Raw genomic sequence first — 16,914 nt, forward strand, 5'->3', positions numbered from 1 at the left:
TCCTCCCAAACACCCTCCACCTCCCAACACCCTCCACCTGCCCCACCTCCCTCCACCTCCCCAACACCCTCCATCTCCCCAACACCCTCCACCTTTCCAACGCCCTCCACCTTCCTCCACCTCCCTCAACACCCTCCATCTCCCCAACACCCTCCATCTCCCCAACACCCTCCATCTCCCCAACACCCTCCATCTCCCCAACACCCTCCACCTCCCTCAACGCCCTCCACCTCCCAACACCCTCCACCTCCCCCACACCCTCCACCTCCCCCACACCCTCCACCTCCCCCACACCCTCCACCTCCCCACACCCTCCACCTCCCCCACACCCTCCACCTCCCCCACACCCTCCACCTCCCCCACACCCTCCACCTCCCCCACGCCCTCCACCTCCCCCCACGCCCTCCACCTCCCCCACGCCCTCCACCTCCCCCACGCCCTCCACCTCCCCCACGCCCTCCACCTCCCCCACGCCCTCCACCTCCCCCACGCCCTCCACCTCCCCAACGCCCTCCACCTCCCCAACGCCCTCCACCTCCCAACACCCTCCACCTCCCAAAACCCTCCACCTCCCCAACACCCTCCACCTCCCCAACACCCTCCACCTCCCCAACACCCTCCACCTCCCCCACCTCCCTCCACCTCCCCAACACCCTCCACCTCCCCAAACACCCTCCACCTCCCCAAACACCCTCCACCTCCCCAACACCCTCCACCTCCCCCACCTCCCAAACACCCTCCACCTCCCCCACACCCTCCACCTCCCCAACGCCCTCCACCTCCCAACACCCTCCACCTCCCAACACCCTCCACCTCCCCAACACCCTCCACCTCCCCAACACCCTCCACCTCCCCCACCTCCCTCCACCTCCCAACACCCTCCACCTCCCCAAACACCCTCCACCTCCCCAACACCCTCCACCTGCCCCACCTCCCCAACACCCTCCATCTCCCCAACACCCTCCACCTCCCCACCTCCCAACACCCTCCACCTTTCCAATGCCCTCCACCTTCCTCCACCTCCCTCAACACCCTCCATCTCCCCAACGCCCTCCACCTCCCCCAACGCCCTCCACCTCCCCCAACGCCCTCCACCTCCCCCAACGCCCTCCACCTCCCCCAACGCCCTCCACCTCCCCCAACGCCCTCCACCTCCCCCAACGCCCTCCACCTCCCCAACGCCCTCCACCTCCCCCAACGCCCTCCACCTCCCCAACACCCTCCACCTCCCCCACCTCCCCAACACCCTCCACCTCCCCAACACCCTCCACCTCCCCCACCTCCCAAACAACCTCCACCTCCCCCACACCCTCCACCTCCCCAACGCCCTCCACCTCCCAACACCCTCCACCTCCCAACACCCTCCACCTCCCCAACACCCTCCACCTCCCCCACCTCCCTCCACCTCCCAACACCCTCCACCTCCCCAAACACCCTCCACCTCCCCAACACCCTCCACCTGCCCCACCTCCCCAACACCCTCCATCTCCCCAACACCCTCCACCTCCCCCACCTCCCAACACCCTCCACCTTTCCAATGCCCTCCACCTTCCTCCACCTCCCTCAACACCCTCCATCTCCCCAACGCCCTCCACCTCCCCGCCCTCCACCTCCCCCAACGCCCTCCACCTCCCCCAACGCCCTCCACCTCCCCCAACGCCTCTCCACCTCCCCAACGCCCTCCCACCTCCCCCAACGCCCTCCACCTCCCCAACACCCTCCACCTCCCCCACCCCAACACCCTCCACCTCCCCTCTCACCCTCCACCTCCCCAACGCCCTCCACCTCCCAACACCCTCCACCTCCAACACCCTCCACCTCCCCAACACCCTCCACCTCCCCCCAACACCCTCCACCTCCCCCACCTCACCTCCACCTCCCAACACCCTCCACCTCCCAAACACCCTCCACCTCCCCAACACCCTCCACCCTGCCCCACCTCCCCAACACCCCTCCATCTCCCAACAACCCTCCACCTCCCCCACCTCCCAACACCCTCCACCTTTCCAACGCCCTCCACCTTCCTCCCACCTCCCTCAACACCCTCCATCTCCCCAACGCCCTCCACCTCCTCCCCAACGCCCTCCACCTCCCCAACGCCCTCACTCCCCCAACGCCCTCCACCTCCCCAACGCCCCTCCACCTCCCCCAACGCCCTCCACCTCCCCCAACGCCCTCCACCTCCCCAACCGCCCTCCACCTCCCCAACCGCCCTCCACCTCCCCAACCGCCCTCCCACCTCCCCAACCGCCCTCCACCTCCCCAACCGCCCTCCACCTCCCAACCGCCCTCACACCTCCCCAACCGCCCTCCACCTCCCCAACCGCCCTCCACCTCCCCAACCGCCCTCCACCTCCCCAACCGCCCTCCACCTCCCAACCGCCCTCCACCTCCCAACCGCCCTCACCTCCCCAACCGCCCTCCACCTCCCCAACCGCCCTCCACCTCCCCAACCGCCCTCCACCTCCCCAACCGCCCTCCACCTCCCCAACCGCCCTCCACCTCCCCAACCGCCCTCCACCTCCCCAACCGCCCTCCACCTCCCCAACCGCCCTCCACCTCCCCAAACGCCCTCCACCTCCCCAAACGCCCTCCACCTCCCCAAACGCCCTCCACCTCCCCAAACGCCCCTCCACCTCCCCAAACGCCTCCACCTCCCAACACCGGGTCATTGCATTATTCACGGCAGAGGGAGACAGACGTTTGATCTGCCAGGAGGAGAAGGGCTTAGGACAGGCAGGAAGCCGAGGCCAGTATCAGGTCCGCCTCGATCTTATGAAGGGGCAGAATGGCCTACCCCTGCTCCTATTTCTTATCATCGCCCAGCGCACATGTCACAGAGAGTGAGCTATGTTGGAACGTAACCAATATCATCGGGTGAACTCCCAGGAAGCGCTACCCTGGGATAGGCTGGTCCAACTCGAGTCCTCGTCACTCACAGCCGTGTTCCTCATTCCAAAGAACAGACAAGAGTTTTTCCGATGTTCACTGGGGGCTTCCATTGGGTTGGTCAGTCTGGTCTTTGCAGCATCTTCCGCTGACTGCTCTCCATCCAGCATCGAGCTGGGCCTGCTGCACATCAGCAGGTAGAGCAGAGTCTGACTCGCAGCTCTCACAGTCTGCCTGGTCCAGTCGGAGGACCAGCGGCTGCCCTTTGTCACTATCCCCACCGCACGTGTCGAGGGAAAGCTCCAGGCCCACGTAGTAACTGAGAAAGCCTTTACTCTGGGATGAGGCCTGGTTCACGGTTTGTCCCTTATCCCCGGATTCAGGCTGTTCCTTGTTTGCTGAGCTCTCAGACTCTCCCATCTTAGAGGTTATAGTTCTCCGCCGCCTTGCGCATCAGGTTCCGCCCATCTTTCAGCCACTTGCTGTTGGCTGTCTCATCAGCCAGTCCCATAGCAGCCTGAAGGTCAGTGGAAGCATAAACCTTACGCCCCTTGGGTGGCGTTGACCTCTTGATGTCCGCGTTAAGCAGCTCGTTGTGTGAGGAGCGCAGGTTGAGAGTCAGTGTTGGGGCCACACAGCTCGTGACGTTCACCAGGCCCGTCTGGTTACTTACAGAGCTCGACATGGTGCCTCTATCACTCTGAAATTAAACAGAAGGGACAGTTAACCAACTGGTGACCAACATCCTTCCATACACTTTCACAGAAGGCCATGCTGCCCATCATTCTTGTGATAGCTCTCTGCCAGAGGTCAGGCTCCCAACTGCGGCAATACCATCCAGAGACCCCAATACAGATACTCCTGAACCCGCCCAAGCACCATTCCAGATCACAGGTTTAGACAGCAGACGAGGATCAATGCTGGGGGGAGGCAGGCGGTAAAACACAGTCCAGGGGACAATGGGCAGCCTAGTAACAGAGTTGGGGGAGGGTGCACTGGCCTTATCGGGGAGGGAGGTGGTTAGATCAGTTGTGCGGTTGGTCAAAGACATGCTGATGCATTGTGACTTTTGCCAGTGCGGTCGTACAGTACCCAGCATTAATTTCTAGTGCCTGGGCCAACATTCCACCCGAAACCATTCGTCCAATTGCAATTCGTCGATTCATTGTCAGCTCAGAATTTACTACTGACAACGAACAGAAAGTGTATCTTCAAAATGGTTCAGATCTGTTCAGAGCTCCAGTGGTCACCAGACAGGGAATGGAACCCGGCAGGGAATGGAACCCGGCAGGGAATGGAACCAGACAGGGAATGGAACCCGGCAGGGAACGGAACCCGGCAGGGAATGGAACCCGGCAGGGAATGGAACCCGGCAGGGAATGGAACCCGGCAGGGAATGGAACCCGGCAGGGAATGGAACCCGGCAGGGAATGGAACCCGGCAGGGAACGGAACCAGACAGGGAACGGAACCCGGCACGGAACGGAACCCGACAGGGAACGGAACCAGGCAGGGAACGGAACCCGACAGGGAACGGAACCAGGCAGGGAACGGAACCAGGCAGGGAACGGAACCAGGCAGGGAACGGAACCAGGCAGGGAACGGAACCAGACAGGGAATGGAACCCGACAGGGAACGGAACCAGGCAGGGAACGGAACCAGGCAGGGAACGGAACCAGGCAGGGAACGGAACCAGGCAGGGAACGGAACCAGGCAGGGAACGGAACCAGGCAGGGAACGGAACCAGGCAGGGAACGGAACCAGGCAGGGAACGGAACCAGGCAGGGAACGGAACCAGGCAGGGAACGGAACCAGGCAGGGAACGGAACCAGGCAGGGAATGGAACCCGACAGGGAACGGAACCAGGCAGGGAACGGAACCAGGCAGGGAACGGAACCAGGCAGGGAACGGAACCAGGCAGGGAACGGAACCCGGCAGGGAACGGAACCCGGCAGGGAACGGAACCAGGCAGGGAATGGAACCCGACAGGGAACGGAACCAGGCAGGGAACGGAACCAGGCAGGGAACGGAACCAGGCAGGGAACGGAACCAGGCAGGGAACGGAACCAGGCAGGGAACGGAACCAGGCAGGGAACGGAACCAGGCAGGGAACGGAACCAGGCAGGGAACGGAACCAGGCAGGGAACGGAACCAGGCAGGGAACGGAACCAGGCAGGGAACGGAACCAGGCAGGGAACGGAACCAGGCAGGGAACGGAACCAGGCAGGGAACGGAACCAGGCAGGGAACGGAACCAGGCAGGGAACGGAACCAGGCAGGGAACGGAACCAGGCAGGGAACGGAACCAGGCAGGGAACGGAACCAGGCAGGGAACGGAACCAGGCAGGGAACGGAACCAGGCAGGGAACGGAACCAGGCAGGGAACGGAACCAGGCAGGGAACGGAACCAGGCAGGGAACGGAACCAGGCAGGGAACGGAACCAGGCAGGGAACGGAACCAGGCAGGGAACGGAACCAGGCAGGGAACGGAACCAGGCAGGGAACGGAACCAGGCAGGGAACGGAACCAGGCAGGGAACGGAACCAGGCAGGGAACGGAACCAGACAGGGAACGGAACCAGACAGGGAACGGAACCAGACAGGGAACGGAACCAGACAGGGAACGGAACCAGACAGGGAACGGAACCAGACAGGGAACGGAACCAGACAGGGAACGGAACCCGGCAGAGAACGGAACCAGACAGGGAATGGAACCAGACAGGGAATGGAACCAGACAGGGAATGGAACCAGACAGAGAATGGAACCAGACAATGGAACCAGACAGGGAATGGAACCAGACAGGGAACGGAACCAGATAGGGAACGGAACCAGACAGGGAACGGAACCAGACAGGGAACGGAACCAGACAGGGAACGGAACCAGACAGGGAACGGAACCAGACAGGGAACGGAACCAGACAGGGAACGGAACCAGACAGAGAATGGAACCAGACAGAGAATGGAACCAGACAGAGAATGGAACCAGACAGACAATGGAACCAGACAATGGAACCAGACAGGGGATGGAACCAGACAGGGGATGGAACCAGACAGGGAACGGAACCAGACAGGGAACGGAACCAGACAGGGAACGGAACCAGACAGGGAACGGAACCAGACAGGGAACGGAACCAGACAGGGAACGGAGCCAGACAGGGAATGGAACCCAGCAGAGAATGGAACCAGACAGGGAATGGAACCAGACAGAGAATGGAACCAGACAGGGAATGGAACCCGGCAGGGAATGGAACCCGGCAGGGAATGGAACCCGGCAGGGAATGGAACCCGGCAGGGAATGGAACCCGGCAGGGAATGGAACCCGGCAGGGAATGGAACCCGGCAGGGAATGGAACCAGACAGGGAACGGAACCCGGCAGGGAACGGAACCCGGCAGGGAATGGAACCCGGCAGGGAATGGAACCCGGCAGGGAATGGAACCAGACAGGGAACGGAACCAGACAGGGAACGGAACCAGACAGGGAACGGAACCAGACAGGGAACGGAACCAGACAGGGAACGGAACCCGGCAGGGAATGGAACCCGGCAGGGAATGGAACCCGGCAGGGTATGGAACCCGGCAGGGAATGGAACCCGGCAGGGAATGGAACCAGACAGAGAATGGAACCAGACAGAGAATGGAACCAGACAGGGAATGGAACCAGACAGGGAATGGAACCCGGCAGGAAATGGAACCCGGCAGGAAATGGAACCCGGCAGGAAATGGAACCCGGCAGGGAATGGAACCAGACAGGGAATGGAACCAGACAGGGAATGGAACCAGACAGAGAATGGAACCAGACAGAGAATGGAACCAGACAGAGAATGGAACCAGACAGAGAATGGAACCAGACAGGGAATGGAACCAGACAGGGAACGGAACCAGACAGGGAACGGAACCAGACAGGGAACGGAACCAGACAGGGAACGGAACCAGACAGGGGATGGAACCAGACAGGGAATGGAACCCGGCAGGGAACGGAACCAGACAGGGAACGGAACCAGACAGGGAATGGAACCCGGCAGGGAATGGAACCAGACAGGGAATGGAACCAGACAGGGAATGGAACCAGACAGGGAATGGAACCAGACAGGGAATGGAACCCGGCAGGGAATGGAACCCGGCAGAGAATGGAACCAGACAGAGAATGGAACCAGTACCTTGTTCTTCGACAGCGAGGGAGCCACCAGTAACACTCAGAGCCAATTTACTCACAGCAAGAACACATGGACTGGGAGAGTGAGGAATGCAATATTCTATTAATGGTGTTGATTGGGAGAGGGGTGTTGGTAAAGACAGCTCTCGAATACCCCACCAGAAAATAACTCATCCGCAGAGGCAGGCCAGACCTAGGATTCATTTTTCCTCTGATAGACACTAATCCAACATGCAGCACTCCCTCAGTACTGACCCTCTGACAGTGCAGCACTCCCTCAGTACTGACCCTCTGACAGTGCAGCACTCCCTCAGTACTGACCCTCTGACAGTGCGGCACTCCCTCAGTACTGACCCTCTGACAGTGCAGCACTCCCAGTACTGACCCTCTAACAGTGCAGCACTCCCTCAGTACTGACCCTCTCACACCGAACTACTCCCTCAGTACTGACCCTCTGACAGTGCAGCACTCCCTCAGTACTGACCCTCTGACAGTGCAGCACTCCCAGTACTGACCCTCTAACAGTGCAGCACTCCCTCAGTACTGACCCTCTCACACCGAACCACTCCCTCAGTACTGACCCTCTGACAGTGCAGCACTCCCTCAGTACTGACCCTCTGACAGTGCAGCACTGCCTCAGTACTGACCCACTGACAGTGCAGCACTCCCAGTACTGACCCTCTAACAGTGCAGCACTCCCTCAGTACTGACTCTCTGACAGTGCAGCACTCCCTCAGTACTGACCCTCTGACAGTGCAGCACTCCCAGTACTGACCCTCTAACAGTGCAGCACTCCCTCAGTACTGACTCTCTGACAGTGCAGCACTCACTCAATACTGACCTCCTGACAGTGCAGCATTCCTTCGGTACTGACCCTCTGACAGTGCAGCACTCCCTCAGTACTGACCCTCTGTCATAAGAACGTAAGAACTAGGAGCAGGAGTCGGCCATCTGGCCCCTCGAGCCTGCTCCACTATTCAATGGGATCATGGCTGATCTTTTGTGGACTCAGCTCCACTTTCCGGCCCGAACACCATAACCCTTAATCCCTTTATTCTTCGAAAAACTATCTATCTTTATCTTAAAAACATTTAATGAAGGAGCCTCTACTGCTTCACTGGGCAAGGAATTCCATAGATTCACAACCCTTTGGGTGAAGAAGTTCCTCCTAAACTCAGTCCGAAATCTACTTCCCCTTATTTTGAGGCTATGCCCCCTAGTTCTGCTTTCATCCGCCAGTGGAAACAACCTGCCCGCATCTATCCTATCTATTCCCTTCATAATCTTATATGTTTCTATAAGATCCCCCCTCATCCTTCTAAATTCCAACGAGTACAGCCCCAGTCTACTCAACCTCTCCTCGTAATCCAACCCCTTCAACTCTGGGATTAACCCTAGTGAATCTCCTCTGCACTCCCTCCAGTGCCAGTACGTCCTTTCTCAAGTAAGGAGACCAAAACTGAACACACTACTCCAGGTGTGGCCTCACTAACACCTTATACAATTGCAGCAGAACCTCCCTAGTCTTAAACTCCATCCCTCTAGCAATGAAGGACAAAATTCCATTTGCCTTCTTAATCACCTGTTGCACCTGAAAACCAACTTTTTGCGACTCATGCACTAGCACACCCAGGTCTCTCTGCACAGCAGCATGTTTCAATATTTTATCATTTAAATTATAATCCCTTTTGCTGTTATTCCGACCAAAATGGATAACCTCACATCTGTCAACATTGTATTCCATCTGCCAGACCCTAGCCCATTCACTTAGCCTATCCACATCCCTCTGCAGACTTCCAGTATTCCAGAAGGGGCTGTTTAGCACAGGGCTAAATCGCTGGCTTTGAAAGCAGACCAAGGCAGGTCAGCAGCACGGTTCAATTCCCGTAACAGCCTCCCCGAACAGGCGCCGGAATGTGGCAACTAGGGGCTTTTCACAGTAACTTCATTGAAGCCGACTTGTGACAATAAGCGATTTTCATTTCATTTTCTCTGCACTTTTTGCTTTACCACTCATCTTAGTGTCGTCTGCAAACTTGGACACATTGCCCTTGGTCCCCAACTCCAAATCATCTGTGTAAATTGTGAACAATTGTGGGCCCAACACTGATCCCTGAGGGACACCACTAGCTACTGATTGCCAACCAGAGAAACACCCATTAATCCCCACTCTTTGCTTTCTATTAATTAACCAATCCTCTATCCATGCTACTACTTTCCCCTTAATGCCATGCATCTTTATCTTATGCAGCAACCTTTTGTGTGGCACCTTGTCAAAGGCTTTCTGGAAATCCAGATATACCACATCCATTGGCTCCCCAGGTCTACCGCACTGGTAATGTCCTCAAAAAATTCCACTAAATTAGTTAGGCACAACCTGCCCTTTATGAACCCATGCTGCGTCTGCCCAATGGGACAATTTCCATCCAGATGCCTCGCTATTTCTTCCTTGATGATAGATTCCACCATCTTCCCTACTCCCGAAGTTAAGGTCACTGGCCTATAATTACCCGCTTTCTGCCTACCTCCTTTTTTAAACAGTGGTGTCACGTTTGCTAATTTCCATTCTGCCGGGACCATCCCAGAGTCTAGTGAATTTTGGGAAATTATCACTAGTGCATTTGCAATTTCCCTAGCCATCTCTTTTAGCACTCTGGGATGCATTCCATCAGGGCCAGGAGACTTGTCTACCTTTAGCCCCATTAGCTTGCCCATCACTACCTCCTTGGTGATAACATTCCTCTCAAGGTCCTCACCTGTCGTAGCCTCATTTCTATCAGTCACTGGCATGTTATTTGTGTCTTCCACTGTGAAGACCGACCCAAACAAAAAACCTGTTCAGTTCCTCAGCCATTTCCTCAACTCCCATTATTAAATCTCCCTTCTCATCCTCTAAAGGACCAATATTTACCTTAGCCACTCTTCTTTAAAAATATATTTGTAGAAACTTTTACTATCTGTTTTTATATTCTGAGCAAGTTTACTCTCATAATCTATCTTACTCTTCTTTATAGCTTTTTTAGTAGCTTTCTGTTGCCCCCTAAAGATTTCTCAGTACTCTAGCCTCCCACTAATCGTTGCTACTTTGTATGCTTTTTCCTTCAATTTGATACTCTCCCTTATTTCCTTAGATATCCACGGTCGATTTTCCCTCTTTCTACTGTCCTTCCTTTTTGTTGGTATAAACCTTTGCTGAGCACTGTGAAAAATCGCTTGCAAAATCGCCACTGTTCCTCAACTATTTCACCATAAAGTCTTTGCTCCCAGTCTACTTTAGCTAGCTCTTCTCTCATCTCATTGTAATCTCCTTTGTTTAAGCACAAAACACTCGTGTTTGATTTTACCTTCTCACCCTCCATATGTATTTTAAATTCCACCGTATTGTGATCGCTCCTTCCGAGAGGATCCCTAACTGTCAGATCATGAATCAATCCTGTCTCATTACACAGGACCAGATCTAGGACCGCTTTTTCCCTCGTAGGTTCCATTGCATATTGTTCTAGGAAACTATCACGGACACATTCTATAAACTCCTCCTCAAGGCTGCCTTGACCGACCTGGTTAAACCAATCGACATGTAGATTAAAATCCCCCATGATAACTGCTGTACCATTTCTACATGCATCCGTTATTTCTTTGTTTATTGCCTGCCTCACCATAACGTTACTATTTGGTGGCCTATAGACTACTCCTTTTTCGTCTTACTATTCCTGATTTCCACCCAAATGGATTCAACCTTATCCTCCATAGCACCGATGTCAGCCCTTACTATTGCCCGGATGTCATCCTTAAATAACAGAGCTACACCACCTCCCTTACCATCCACTCTGTCCTTCCGAATAGTTTGATACCCTCGGATATTTAACTCCCAGTCATGACCATCCTTTAACCATGTTTCAGTAATGGCCACTAAATCATAATGGCCACTAAATCATAGTCATTCACGATGATTTGGCCCATCAACTCATTTACCTTATTCCGAATACTACGAGCATTCAGGTAAGTACACTTATGTTGGCTTTTATACCTCTGTTTTGAATCTTAACTCCTCGATCAGTAACCTCTCCTAAGTTATATTCCCTCTTAACTTTTCTCCTAATTTTCCTTGTCGTTGAACCCATATCTTCATGTAACAACCTGCCACATCGCTTACCATTTATGTTTTTACTTCCCGTTTTATTCCTTTAGTATTCCTGGTCCTATTCACTGAGCTCCCCTCAGTCACTGTACATTGTACTGTCGCCCTTTTTGATTTTTGACTATGGATTCTCTGCCTTACACTTTCCCCCTTACTGCCTTTTGTTTCTGTCCCTGTTTTACTACCTTCCAACTTCCTGCATCGGTTCCCATCCCCCGCCACATTAGTTTAAACGCTCCCCAACAGCTCTAGCAAACCCCCCCCCCAGGACATCGGTTCCAGTCCTGCCCAGGTGCAGGCCGTCCGGTTTGTACTGGTCCCACCTCCCCCAGAACCGGTTCCAATGCCCCAGGAATTTGAATCTCTCCCTCTTGCACCATCTCTCGAGCCACGCGTTCATCCTATCTATCCTGACATTCCAACTCTGACTAGCTCGTGGCACAGGTAGCAATCCTGAGATTACTGCCTTTGAGTTCCTACTTTTTAGTTTAACTCCTAACTCCCTGAATTCAGCTTGTAGGACCACGTCCCGTTTTTCACCTATATCGTTGGTGCCTATGTGCACCACGGCAGCTGGCTGTTCACACCCCCTCCCCCCCCCGCTCCCCCGCCCCCCAGAATGTCCTGCAGCCGCTCCGAGACATCCTTGACCCTTGCATACCATCCTGGAGTCTTGATTGCGTCCGCAGAACCGCGTGTCTATTCCCCTTATGATTGAGTCCCCTATCACTATAGCCCTGCCATTCTTCTTCCTGCCCTGCTGCGCAGCAGAGCCAGCCACGGTGCCATGAACCTGGCTGCTGCTGCCTTCCCCTGGTGAGCCATCTCCCTCAACAGTATCCAAAGCGGTATATCTGTTTTGCAGGGAGATGACCGCAGGGGACACCTGCACTGCCTTCCTACTCTTGCACTGTCTTTTGGTCACCCATTTTCTATCTCCATCAGTAACTTTCACCTGCGGTGTGACCAACTCGCTAAACGTGCTATCCACGACGTCCTCAGCATCGCGGGTGCTCCAAAGTGAGTCCATCCGCAGCTCCAGAGCCGTCAAGCGGTCTAACAGGAGCTGCAATTGGACACACTTCTTGCACGTGAAGGAGCCAGGGACAGTGGACGTGTCCCGGAGCTCCCACATTGCACACGAGGAGCATGACACGGGTCTGGGATCTCCTGCCATGTCTTAAACCTTCAGTTAACTTTACAAATACAGTTCCAAAAAAAAAACGAAAGAAAAAAAATAAATATACCAATGAAAAGGAAAAAAGAAAAACTACGAACCAGTCATTTACCAGGGATAAAAAGCAGCCCCCCCCCCCCCGCCCCCCCCACACACACCAAGCTTCAATTTCCCAGACTCACTCTTTGCTGTGTCTCCTCTGACAGTGCAGCACTCCCTCAGTACTGACCCTCTGACCGTGCGGCACTCCCTCAGTACTGACCCTCTGACAGTGCGGCACTCCCTCAGTACTGACCCTCTGACAGTGCAGCACTCCCTCAGTACTGACCCTCTGACAGTGCAGCACTCCCTCAGTACTGACCCTCTGACAGTGCAGCACTCCCTCAGTACTGACCCTCTGACAGTGCAGCACTCCCTCAGTACTGACCCTCTGACAGTGCAGCACTCCCTCAGTACTGACCCTCTGACAGTGCAGCACTCCCTCAGTACTGACCCTCTGACAGTGCGGCACTCCCTCAGTGCTGACCCTCTGACAGTGCAGCACTCCCTCAGTACTGACCCTCTGACAGTGCGGCACTCCCTCAGTACTGACCCTCTGACAGTGCAGCACTCCCTCAGTACTGACCCTCTGACAGTGCGGCACTCCCTCAGTACTGACCCTCTGACAGTGCGGCACTCCCTCAGTACTGACCCTCTGACAGTGCGGCACTCCCTCAGTACTGACCCTGACAGTGCGGCACTCCCTCAGTACTGACCCTCTGACAGTGCGGCACTCCCTCAGTACTGACCCTCTGACAGTGCGGCACTCCCTCAGTACTGACCCTCTGACAGTGCAGCACTCCCTCAGTACTGACCCTCTGACAGTGCGGCACTCCCTCAGTACTGACCCTCTGACAGTGCGGCACTCCCTCAGTACTGACCCTCTGACAGTGCAGCACTCCCTCAGTACTGACCCTGACAGTGCGGCACTCCCTCAGTACTGACCCTCGACAGTGCAGCACTCCCTCAGTACTGACCCTCTGACAGTGCAGCACTCCCTCAGTACTGACCCTCTGACAGTGCAGCACTCCCGCAGTACTGACCCTCTGACAGTGCGGCACTCCCTCAGTGCTGACCCTCTGACAGTGCAGCACTCCCTCAGTACTGACCCTCTGACAGGGCAGCACTCCCTCAGTACTGAACCTGTGACAGTGAAGCACTCCCTCAGTACTGACCCTCTGACAGTGCAGCACTCCCTCAGTACTGACCCTCTGACAGTGCAGCGCTCCCTCAGTACTGACCCACTGACAGTGCGGCATTCCCTCAGTACTGACCCTCTGACAGTGCAGCGCTCCCTCAGTACTGACCCTCTGTCAGTGCAGCGCTCCCTCAGTACTGACCCTCTGACAGTGCAGCGCTCCCTCAGTACTGACCCTCTGTCAGTGCAGCACTCCCTCAGAACTGACCCTCTGTCAGTGCAGCACTCCCTTAGTACTGACCCTCTGACAGTGCAGCACTCCCTCAGTACTGATCCTCTGACAGTGCAGCACTCCCTCAGTACTGACCCTCTGACAGTGCAGCACACCCTCAGTACTGACCCTCTGACAGTGCAGCACTCCCTCAGTACTGATCCTCTGACAGAGATGTTCCCCCAGAATGCTGGACTTGTCCTGTGAGCTTTTGATGGGGACAGTGTTGTGAGGCATTTACTCTGTTTCTAACCTTGTGTTGTCACCGAAATGATGCCATTACTAACCAACGACAAACACTGCAACGGGTAATTTGAGTGTAAGACATTTGCCCGAGGCGAGGCTATGCTCCGATGTGGATGTGATCGATCCCCGAACCACTATTCAGTGAAAAGGGAGCCTCGGGTGCATTTCCCCACTGTCACCAAACCACTAGTTGACCAACCGGTCATTTCTTTCCAGGCTGCGTGGGATCCTGCTGTGCACAGCTTCCATGCCACCTGTATCACCTCAGCAAAACTAAATTAAATCTCGAGGATGTGGAATTTGTTTTTTAAACCCCACCTTGCTCTCCTCCTGCCATCCATCTATATTCACAGTTCTTCAGTCTGTGGAGCCTGAGGAAGTGCACCAATTCGATTTCAGTCAGAGGCTGCATTTGCCAATATAGTCACATCACCGACACGGAGCCAGCATCTGGCACCCTCTCAATCACAGCTACAACACCTACAGTGCCAAAGACAGACCTGGCCTTTGCCTCCTGTGCTCCAGCGCTGAGCCCCGGCTCCATCTCGCAGGCCCGGGCCTCTCAGATCAGCCCCGGGGTTTGCTGCAGACAGTAAACTCCAGACTTGGCCACATAAACACATTCTCAGACACCCCATTCCTCCTGACAGGCTGCGCGCGAGCTGTCTGCACCTGCTCTCTCAGCTTCGATTATTCTGGTGTTCTTACAGAATGTTTGCTCAGTGCCACAGTCACACCTTCCGTGTTAAAGCAAAGTACAGCGAAAAACATCCCCCTCCCACACTATGTACCCACAGCCCCTCCCTCGCTGTGTACCCACAGCCCCTCCCTCGCTGTGTACCCACAGCCCCTCCCTCGCTGTGTACCCACAGCCCCTCCCTCGCTGTGTACCCACAGCCCCTCCCTCGCTGTGTACCCACAGCCCCTCCCACGCTGTGTACCCACAGCCCCTCCCTCGCTGTGTACCCACAGCCCCTCCCTCGCTGTGTACCCACAGCCCCTCCCTCGCTGTGTACCCATACACCTCCCTATTAACCAGTCTGCAACGCAGTTAACCCCTCCACACCTACCGCCCCCCAGCATCCCGCCCCATCTAGCACCACCCATTCTACTTGTTTCACCCTCCCCACTACTGCTCCAGTACACACCTCTGCACCCTCCTCCCAATCTCCTCCCCCTGCCCACCCAACCCCCAGCCCCGCCCCCTACCCACCCACCAGCCCCGCTCCTACCCACCGACCATCCCGCCCCTGACCCACCGACCAGCCCCGCCCCCTTACCCACCCAACCACCCCACCCCTACAAACCTCCGGCCCCGCCCCCTTACCCACCGACCAGCCCCGCCCCCTTACCCACCGACCATCCCGCCCCTTACCCACCGACCAGCCCCGCCCCCTTACCCACCCAACCACCCCACCCCCCACAAACCTCCGGCCCCGCCCCCTACCCACCCAACCACCCCACCCCCTACAAACCTCCGGCCCCGCCCCCTTACCCACCGACCAGCCCCGCCCCCTTACCCACCCAACCACCCCACCCCCCACAAACCTCCGGCCCCGCCCCCTACCCACCCAATCACCCCGCCCCCTATAAACCCCCAACCCCACCCCCTACCCACCCACCAGCAATGTCCCCTACCCACCTACCATCCCGGCCCCCCTACCCATCCACCAGCGCCCCCCCCCCATTCAACCAGCTCCCTACTTCTCACTGGCCTAACCCATTTCTAAACTTTCATTTACGGGATGTGGGTGTCGCTGGTTAGATCAGTATTTGTTGCCCATCCCTAGTTGCCTTTCAGAAGGTGGGGGTGAGCTGCCTTCTTGAACCGCTGCAGTCCCTGAGGTGTAGGTACACCCACTGTGCTGTTAGGGAGGGAGTTCCAGGATGTTGCCCCAGCGACAATGAAGGAACGGTGATATATTTCCAAGTCAGGGCAGTGAGTGACTTGAAGGGGAACCTCCAGGTGGTGGGGGCCCCAGGTATCTGCTGCTCTTGTCCTTCTAGATGGTAGTGGGCGTGGGTTTGGAAAGTGCTGTCTGAGGAACCTTGGTGAGTTGCTGCAGTGCATCGTGTAGATGGTGCACACGGCTGATGCTGTGCGGCGGTGGGGGAGGGTTTGAATGTTTGTGGAAGGGGAGCCAATCAAACGGCTGCTTTGTCCTGGATGGTGTTGAGATTCTTGAGTGTTGTTGGAGCTGCGCTCATCCAGGCAAGTGGAGAGTATTCCATCACACTCCTGACTTGTGCCTTGTAGATGGTGGACAGGTGAAAAGCCCCTAGTCGCCACATTCCGGCGCCTGTTCGGTGAGGCTGGTACAGGAATTGAACCCCCGCTGCTGGCCTGCCTTGGTCTGCTTTCAAAGCCAGCGATTTAGCCCAGTGCTAAACCAGCCCCTCAATGTTGAGGAAGTGCTGCACTGTCAGAGGGTCACTATTGAGGGAGTGCCGCACTGTCAGAGGGTCAGTACTGAGGGAGTGCTGCACTGTCAGAGGGTCAGTACTGAGGGAGTGCTGCACTGTCAGAGGGTCAGTACTGAGGGAGTGCTGTACTGTCAGAGGGTCAGTACTGAGGGAGTGCGGCACTGTCAGAGGGTCAGTACTGATGGAGTGCCGCACTGTCAGAGGGTCAGTACTGAGGGAGTGCCGCACTGTCAGAGGGTCAGTACTGATGGAGTGCCGCACTGTCAGAGGGTCAGTATTGAGGGAGTGCCGCACTGTCAGAGGGTCAGTATTGAGGGAGTGCCGCACTGTCAGAGGGTCAGTACTGAGGGAGTGCCGCACTGTCAGAGGGTCAGTATTGAGGGAGTGCCGCACTGTCAGAGGGTCAGTACTGAGGGAGCGCTGCACTGTCAGAGGGTCAGT

The 16,914-nt window shown here is 56.3% G+C and overlaps 1 protein-coding gene across 1 annotated transcript in view; it reads right to left on the bottom strand.

The window, feature by feature from the left end:
• Positions 1 to 14,691, bottom strand: part of LOC140392181 (amyloid beta precursor protein binding family B member 1-like) — a 398,721-nt gene extending 384,030 nt beyond the window's left edge. Inside the window, 5 exon segments of the mRNA XM_072477563.1 lie at positions 2,866 to 2,884; positions 2,886 to 3,071; positions 3,073 to 3,322; positions 3,324 to 3,589; positions 14,550 to 14,691. Of these exon segments, the coding sequence (XP_072333664.1) occupies positions 2,866 to 2,884; positions 2,886 to 3,071; positions 3,073 to 3,322; positions 3,324 to 3,589; positions 14,550 to 14,687 (859 nt within the window). The 5' untranslated portion in view covers positions 14,688 to 14,691.
• Positions 14,692 to 16,914: the final 2,223 nt, after the last annotated feature.

Source organism: Scyliorhinus torazame, chromosome 15 (genome assembly GCF_047496885.1).
Source record: "Scyliorhinus torazame isolate Kashiwa2021f chromosome 15, sScyTor2.1, whole genome shotgun sequence".
Classification (NCBI taxonomy): domain Eukaryota; kingdom Metazoa; phylum Chordata; class Chondrichthyes; order Carcharhiniformes; family Scyliorhinidae; genus Scyliorhinus; species Scyliorhinus torazame.